The sequence below is a fragment of the Vitis riparia genome, chromosome 1 (assembly GCF_004353265.1).
Source record: "Vitis riparia cultivar Riparia Gloire de Montpellier isolate 1030 chromosome 1, EGFV_Vit.rip_1.0, whole genome shotgun sequence".
NCBI classification, from domain to species: domain Eukaryota; kingdom Viridiplantae; phylum Streptophyta; class Magnoliopsida; order Vitales; family Vitaceae; genus Vitis; species Vitis riparia.
This window is the reverse complement of record NC_048431.1, coordinates 11,041,966-11,051,092: the sequence shown is the minus strand read 5'-3', so window position 1 is coordinate 11,051,092 and position 9,127 is coordinate 11,041,966. Positions and strand designations below refer to the sequence as shown.

At 34.3% G+C, this 9,127-nt stretch overlaps 1 protein-coding gene across 1 annotated transcript; it reads left to right on the top strand.

Moving 5' to 3' along the window:
• Positions 1-839: 839 nt before the first annotated feature.
• On the top strand, positions 840-8,539 carry LOC117917164 (serine/threonine-protein phosphatase PP2A catalytic subunit-like). Its single transcript, XM_034833416.1, is given in 7 exon segments — positions 840-1,340; positions 3,056-3,170; positions 6,324-6,403; positions 6,406-6,431; positions 6,515-6,592; positions 7,725-7,916; positions 8,017-8,539. Coding segments are annotated over 7 exon segments (918 nt in total). The 5' UTR covers positions 840-1,087; the 3' UTR covers positions 8,191-8,539.
• Positions 8,540-9,127: the final 588 nt, after the last annotated feature.

The following is a 9,127-nucleotide window of genomic DNA, read 5'->3' as shown; positions in this document are numbered from 1 at the left end:
AAAATAACTAAAAGATATTATTTGAAAACACTTTATTTTTTAGTCTTAAGAATAGAAAATATAAAAAAAAAAATTAGTTTTTCAAACATATTTTTTATGTTTTCTGTTCTAAATAATAAAAAATTATTTTAAAAAATAATTATCAAATATGTCTTCTAAAACTTTCTATAAAACTAAAACCTTGGGATGTTTTGATAAGGGAGGAATCTTTCGTGCTAAGTCTTTAGGATTCTTCACGGGAAGATAAATTTGGGGATGCTAATCATTTTGCAATAATTAAAATTGGATAAATTCAGAATATTCCGACTCAAAACTATGTCTCATTTATTTAGACTATTATGATCACTTATAATAATATTAAAAAAAAAAAAAAGATTCTTAACACTACAGTTGTTATTTCGATTTTCTTGCCTTATTGTTAAATAACGACAAAATTATTTTTATTTTTTGTTTTTTAAAATAAAAAATAAAATGAAACCCACAGAAAATCTATGAAACTAATGAATCTTATATAATATTTTCTCGAGGGTATTGTAAAATCAAATAGAAAAAGGGAAAAAAAAAACACAAGAGGAGACACGTAGAAACCAGAACATTCAAAAGAGCAGCTAGCTTGCCACGTGTCTCAACGCCATGATTCGACTCGGCGGAGCCACCGGGGAGAGTGACTTCGTTGCTTACAACCAATATTGACGAAAATGAATTCAAGGATTTTAGAGATATGGCATTTCATTTGAATTTGAGTTTCATTTAGCATTTCCTGCATTCCAATTTCATTTATTTATTTCCCTTTCTCTTACGCAATAATATAATTATTTTTAGTATTTAGATATAATTTCTGTTTTTCCTAGAGAGAGAAAAAGGAGAGGAGAGAGAGTTTCGTTTCGATGGAGACGAGTCCATCTCCTATCGATTGGTTTGCTTCGTTCACCGATTCGGAAACCTAACCCTAGAATTTTCAGATCGTTTCAGATGCTCATTCGATCCAATCGAACGCTCAATCTCTGATCAAACGCTTATCGTGGAATAACCTTAAGCGGATCTTGGATCTCTGATCGAAAGGTGTTGCAGATCGCATAGAGAAACGATGCCGTCTCACGCGGATCTGGACCGTCAGATCGAACATCTGATGGAATGCAAGCCTCTGTCGGAGTCTGAGGTGAAGACTTTGTGCGATCAGGCTAGGACAATCCTAGTGGAGGAATACAACGTGCAGCCGGTGAAGTGTCCGGTGACGGTGTGCGGAGATATTCATGGGCAGTTCTACGACCTCATAGAGCTGTTTCGGATCGGAGGGAATGCTCCGGACACGAATTATCTTTTTATGGGCGATTACGTGGGTGAGTTGATAGCTGTTGTATCAAATTTTATGTTTGGTTTTGGGATTTTTTTTTTTTCTGTTGTGACATGATTCATAAGCTTGCAATCATTGAGGTCGTGCGGTTTGGTTCTGTACCTACTTCAAAAGAAGAAATTGCTTTCTGATGTTTCTCGGGTGGCTATGTATTGGTTGGATGTAGAATTTGACATGGGAATTGCCATAGCATTTAATGTAAATGTCGAGTTGCCTTTGATTTTCTGTTCTCTTTTAAATTTATCAATTTTGATAAATTATTGGATAAATGAAAGCCCTTTTTAGGTTCCGTGTGGATCTCGGAAAGAGGTGGAAAATGCGAATTTAGCTTGGAAATAAATGATTTTTAATTTCTTTCCATCCTTTCCTTGATCTTTCTGATCGAGATCCGAATGGACCCTAATGATGGTTGGATTTTATGTTTGATCCAGTGGCCTTTTCTTTCTCTTATTTTCCCTTTTCCTTCTGGTGTCTTTTGGGGTTGTGGAACAAGCTCCCTCGCTCCTCTATGTTGATCAATTTGACAAACTGATTGCTTATAGCACTCTGCCTTATACTGCTTATTCTTTAATTTGTGAAAATATGTCTGCAAGCATCATTTCCTACCCTTTTCATGCCCAAAATTACCTAACTCACTTTCCACTCGTTTCCCACCCCACTCAAGTGAGGCTGACCTGAATCCAACAACACCAACATGAATGCAAGGTTGGAGATTTCATAGGTAATCCATAAATTGGAAATTTTGTATCTGGAGTCCACAAGACTGCTGAAAGTGTAATGGTAAAATGCAAAATTTTCCAGAACTTCTCTGTGAGTGTGTGTTATCAGTTGAGTAACATGTAGGCCTGGGTTGAGTTTCAAATGAGCTTGGTATATGCTTAGAATATGTTGATGATGGTTTGGCTAGCTCAGTAACTGCCCCTCACCCATTCTCCTGAATCCCATTTCTGAAGTATCATAACCCCTCATTTCAACAAAGAAAGACCTACAAATAACATCTGCAAAAAAAGCTTAAAAAATTTCCATGGAACATCTGTTGCACACTTTGCACCCATGAATGGCATGGTTTAGGTTGAAAATGCTGCAGTGACAACTGATGGACTGAAATGGATGTGGTTTAAGATATTGAGAGGAAAATATAACCATAAATAGACTGAAAGACATGATGAAACTTATAACCGTAAATAGAGAAAAATGTAAAAAGATTTGATGTGATTATGGTTTGTTAAGGCTTTGTCCAGTTATATTGATGTGCAAGATTAATAGATTTTTAATGCATAATGTAATTGGTGACAATACATGAAAATATTGAGTGAGGGGTTGAATAAGTGCAATAATTCCTGTTAGTATGTTAGTAGGAAGAAAGTGGCATCATTCTAGCTGAGATGCTGCAAGGATAGGGAAATGCTAAAAAGGGCTCCTCCACATCTGATTAATTTATTGGATCCCATTTGATGGCATATGTCAATACGGGAGAACACATGGTGAAAGTATTTTTTTCTTTCAATTCTTTCAGCATGGTTATTGTAGTTAACTCAACTGTGCTTTTAATTCACTAATGAGTCCCAGATAGGTTTTATGTTCAATTTAATAATCAAATGGCATGTATGATGTGCCACACAAGTTTTGTAAACCTCGTTGGAATTTCACCTTTATGGATGTACTAGAATTTTGTTCCTCATTTTGGTTATTTTGATGCAGATCGTGGGTACTATTCAGTGGAAACCGTTACACTTTTAGTGGCTTTGAAGGTTCGTTATAGAGAGAGAATTACAATCTTGAGGGGAAATCATGAGAGCCGGCAAATAACTCAAGTGTAAGACTCTTTTTAAGTCTAGCCATATTAATCTAATGAGCATAAATGTGTTCAATGTGCAAAGCACAAGAGGTTATATTATTTCTTTCTTTCATATAAAGTATGAGCAATGGAAAGTGATCTGTTGGCTGTAGGAACCCATCATACAAGTTATTTGTTAATTAATTTTTTAATCAGGATGGCATCTAGACATCTTTCTCAGGTAAAAGATATCTGTGTCACTGTCATTTTGAGTGGAACTGTATCCACTCAGCTGGTCTAATAGTTTCATTACTGGGAGGCTCTTTTTCCCCACTTTGATGGTGATATCCCCTGAGCTGTTGACAGGTGGCTGCTTCCTAAGCCAACCAAGTGGCCTATTCTGCTATGCTTTGAGTAGGGTTATCCCAATTCCACACCAACCCCCTGGGCCACACACAAGCACAACACACACACACACAAAACCTTCAGGACAAGCCATGGGATGTTGTAGCATGAACATTGCATCAGAAATTAAAAAACAAAAAGGCAATAAAACCAGCGAACAAAACAACTTGTTGTTCACTGTAGTCACAACTTGTGGATTTTCCATGCTAGTGCAAAATATTTTGATTTTAAATAATCAATGCTATGTCGAAGTTCTTCCCACTAGTACTTTGAAGAAATGGTTCCTTACAGTAATTTGCATATTATCTATCATTCAGCATAATAAAAAGATAGAAAATGCAAATTCATATGAATAAAATATTCCTTTATTTTTTTACCAAAAAAATCAGCACTCTAGTTATCCCACAATGTTTTGCTGCATGTCTGATACATTGCCAAAACTTTAGGCATTCCACTGAAACCCAACCAAATGGATAATGGTTGAGGCTGTGTTTTCTTTTCTTTATATTGCAATATATGTCTAGATTTGTCCTTAAACAATATTGGTATGTATTGGCTGATGCATGTGCAATACCTAGGAATGCATATTTCTGTATGAGTATTCTGACCTATTTTACTATTTTACTCCTTGGGTGTTGAACATGATTGTCTAGTTTAAAAATATTTCTCCTATCCGGTTCTTTCCATTTAAATTCTTTTTTAACAACACTGCAAATTCTTTGTCAAAAAACTGTGACCAAATTCTTTGATTTGACTAAATTTCTTGTCTTACCTTAGAAAACCTTAAAACTGCCAAAAATCATCTCTCTAGTCTTTTTTTTTATTCCTTTACAATAACATGCTCATTTTCTTCGTGCTTGCTCAAATAATTGGAGTGGCTTCACATGGCATTGTTCAATTGTCTTCAATTAATTTGATGGTTCTGTCTGTTGAGTGTTGCCGATATCAAATGAAAGCACATTCTTGATATATAAAACTACCTAGAGGGGTAAACAGGTACTCCGAATTAATTAATTAATCCTAATTTCAACTTTATTGATTATTATTAGGCCCCCTTTGTCCAAATGTTATTAGAAGAAATGATCATGACAATGGGACACAGATGTATATGGAAACTGTCCGTGAAAACCACCTACAGAAATCTAAGTAGTTTTAAAACTATAAGTAGATAAGTAGATCTAATCCACTAATTATGAAAAAGAATTACATAGTCTTAGCTAATCTAAACACTACCTCTCTTGACGGACTTGTACCAATAACTTGTGGCTACTCTTGCTCTTAAGCTGAATGGCTCATCTCCATGTTGAGGCCAACAAATTGACATAGCAGCTCACCTTTTTGTTGATAGATCTTCCAATGCTCATTTTTTAAAGCATTTAAGGGATTTAAATTGTAGGCTAAAGGTAATTTTTCATTATCTATGATACACAAACTTTAATGTAAGCCAAAATACCTATATCGACAACACATCTAGTGTGAGATCTGTAAATACATCAGCTATTTGTCTCTTTAGCTGCATTATCTATCTTTAGGTGCATCATGTCTTTCTTAATTTTTTTAAAATTACTCTAGTTAAATATAAAATAAATTATAGTAAAAATAAGGAGTTTTTAAATTAATTTTTAACTTGTGTAATTGAAATGTTTTCTCTATTTCTTAAAATTTTAAAATAAAATTAAAAGATAAATATTATAAATATAAGATCATATTTTATTAACAAGTAATCTATTAGAAAATTTTTATTACAAAATCAACATAAGTTTTTAAAATTTTAAACTAATCAAAGTTTACTGGTAAATATTGTCTTAAATATTTTCCCAAGCATCATTTTAGAATAACAAGCATAAATAGGTTTTTCATGTACAATTAGCAATAACATTATAGTAAAATAAGATTAGCATCTTATTAAAATAGAAAAGATAAAATAAATATATTCTCCAATTACAATTAATTGTGTGGTATAATAGATGAGTTATAATTATCATACAATGCTTGTATTAAGTGTTAATTTATTTTTAATTAATGTTGCATCCAAGTACTTGCACCCATAGTTGAGATCCTTCTCAATCGATTCCTTGTGTCCTAAGATTTTGGGATGCAAAGGATTTGACACCTAGACATGTGCTCGCACTCAACACCTTAACACTTGTACCTAAACCCACGTAACATAGTTCATAATGTGACTGTATGAGATGAAGATTTAATCTTAGGTAATTATATGCAGACCCTAGGTTCTTAGGCTAAGTCTAATTAGAAGTCACTTAATATAAAAAAAAAATAGAATATTTGGAAGTTTAAAATAATTTTTAGAGAAAAATAGTCTAGGGTGCTTGAACTTTCTCCTTGGGAATTGGATGTTGAGGATTCCTTTGAACTTTCTCCTACCCTAATTTCCCATTTTTCTGTAAGTCATGTTCAAGTTCTCCAATCAACTTTCAAGCATACTTGGCACATTTTTTGGCTCTAATTTGACTCTAAATCATCTTCAACTGTTATCTTGACCCAAATCCGAAATTTGGAACTTACCTTGCTCCCTTCTTGAAAATCTTTGACTTGTTCTTGGGATCCCATCAGAATCTAGTACTCCAGAATCGCTGCATTTTTTAAGTGAAATTGCTAACTTAAACTAATACATTATTACCAAATAATTGGTATAGAACTTTGTTGGGTTGAGTTGATTGAAAGGGGAAAATGATTACGATCATTTGTATAGGAACTTCATTCTTTGTATTGGTTATTTCCATACTCAACCTTCATTTTATTTGTTTTTTTTTCCCTCTTATTCAGGTATGGTTTTTATGACGAATGCTTGAGAAAATATGGAAATGCCAATGTCTGGAAGTATTTTACCGATCTTTTTGATTATCTACCCTTACAGCCCTCATTGAGAGTCAGGTTTGAGTTGTCTATGTTTCTTATGTTTTACTTTGATAAATTTCATGACTGATACTGACAGCCATATATTGTTTATACCATAGGTATTCTGTTTGCATGGAGGACTTTCACCATCTTTGGATACATTAGATAATATTCGAGGCTTGGACCGTATACAGGAGGTATGTGCACAGTTTTGGTTAGTTTATGTGCTTGACCATTTAAGATCTTATGCATTGATTTTTCATGACTGATTTCTCTTTATTGCAAAAAGCTTTATCTCCATTTTCTTCTGTTGATGACTGAACTAGCTTGTCACATTGCAAAGTGGAGGCTCCTCCTTGCTTTTTCAAAACATGGATAAATCACGCCGGGGAATGTGAGGTCTGCTTTTGAGAATATATACAAACATCCTTAAAATTTAGCATTTGAGAAGTTCTCCCAAACAAGGCTTAAGGACCATTTGTCTTCCACATTGTGTTAAATTTAGGACTTGTTGGTAGTTTACATGATACACAAATTTGATGAGAAAGCTGGTGATCAATTATCATCTGAACTAGCATGATATTTTGGCCTTATTTCACAAACTCATGCTGTTGGTAAAACAAATAAAGTATTTTGTCTGCTAATTAGTCTTTCTGTACTACTGACATGGATTTGGTGTTTGTACAGCCTCCTGAGGTAGCATTAAAGAATATGGGAAATTTAGATGCCAATACTAATTACTCATTAAAGGATGTTAATTATTGAATTCAATGTTAAAAAATTTTACCCACAAGAATAAATTAAAGGATGTTAAATATTTTGTTTGCTTTTGGACTCTACTAAGATTATGAACACTCCAGTATATGCCTTAAGTATCACTTTATGAGTTTGATTAAGTTCCAGAAAATGCTCTGAAGATGAAGCATGCTAACATGGGAGCTAATGGTGATTTTCTTATCTATCCTAGACCAGATGTATGAGGTAGTCTAGAGAATGTTGCAATGTAATGTGGAACTAAAATCATGGGGACCACTATACTTGTCACAATGTTCAGCCCACTGGTGCTTATTTTTACCTTCTGCCCTGGGGTTAAAACTGAAATGATCCCACTTTTCCTCTTCCTTTTTCTAATTAATTTTATGCCTGAATTTGGATGAGTATATATCTTCTTATTTTCTTCTCCTCCCTCTGGACCTAGTAATAGCTTTACGTTCATGTGTGATTGTTGCATTCTCTGTCAAACTTCTCATGGTGTTCTGATTTCCTTGTTTTCCATTTATTTTTTTCAACCTTTCACAATTGCTGATGGATTTGTTTGTGGGTAAGTAGGTTCCACATGAAGGACCTATGTGCGATCTCTTGTGGTCGGATCCTGATGACCGTTGTGGGTGGGGTATATCTCCACGTGGAGCAGGCTATACTTTTGGACAGGATATAGCAGCTCAGTTCAACCACACCAATGGGCTCACTCTAATCTCAAGAGCCCATCAACTTGTCATGGAAGGTTACAATTGGTGCCAGGTGAGAAAACCCAACAGAATTGACTTTTGCATTTTCTTGTATCACATTTTTTTTTTCAATTATTTATTTACTATTGTAATTGTTCTAAACATTTTTCTAGGAAAAGAATGTGGTGACTGTATTTAGCGCTCCAAACTATTGTTACCGGTGTGGGAATATGGCTGCAATACTAGAGATTGGGGAGAATATGGATCAAAATTTCCTTCAATTTGACCCGGCACCTCGGCAGATTGAACCTGACACCACTCGGAAGACTCCTGACTATTTTTTGTAATTTCCATACTTCCGTCGGCTGTTTGTAATCCTCGTTTGTTTTTGTGTTACTGTAGATGTGTTAAAGAGGAGTTTTGTTGTTTGAGGATCATTGCCAAAATCATTCTTTTGTTTGGAGTTTGCACCAGTGCTGCTTTGATTATGTGCTAAAGAGACTCACAAGAAAAGTGATTAGGGGCATCTCAAGTGTCTTCTGTATATTTTTTTCAAGAGGAAGCAGCAATAACGTGGTTTATCTTGTTCTGTAATTCTAAAATTTAAGGAAGATGTTTTCTGAATATCCCCTTTCCAATGTTGTCGCAGCTCACGAGGAGGGTAATCAATCAGATTGCTGAAGGCAAAGCAATAAATGTAAGAATTGGGTTGTCTCTTGGCAGAAGCTTCTTTGGCATTTTGTTTGAATGCAACTTTAGTAGTCATTAGCAATGAGCTTCTGGTATTTTATCAGAACATCTTTGGTGTCTTGTTTGCCCATTGGCTTATACTGCTGCTAGTTTATATAGGACGCTATAAACCAGTGTAGTCCTTGTCCGATTTACAACTTACAAGATGTTTAGAGGACATGGACATGGTCTACACTTGTTACATCAGACGTCGTGGCACAATCATCCAGCATGAAAATATGGAAATAAATTCGTAGAATTAGAATGGGTTGTGAGAGCCTAAAGCCTATAATTTGATTTACATGTAACTCGTCTTTTTAAACGATAAATTCACACTTTCAAGACTAAATTGGATTTTTTAAAAGTAGTTTGAAAAAATAAGTTCTACACAAAATTCAATATAGTATCAAGTAGGTTTACAATTGTTTTAGATAGAATAGTTTATAAATGTTTTCTAACTTCAAGTTGCAATACGCATGATTACCTTGCCCAGTTTTAGAGTAGGCGTTTGATTCTTTTTATAAAGTGAGATGGGATTATATTGGATAAGCTATC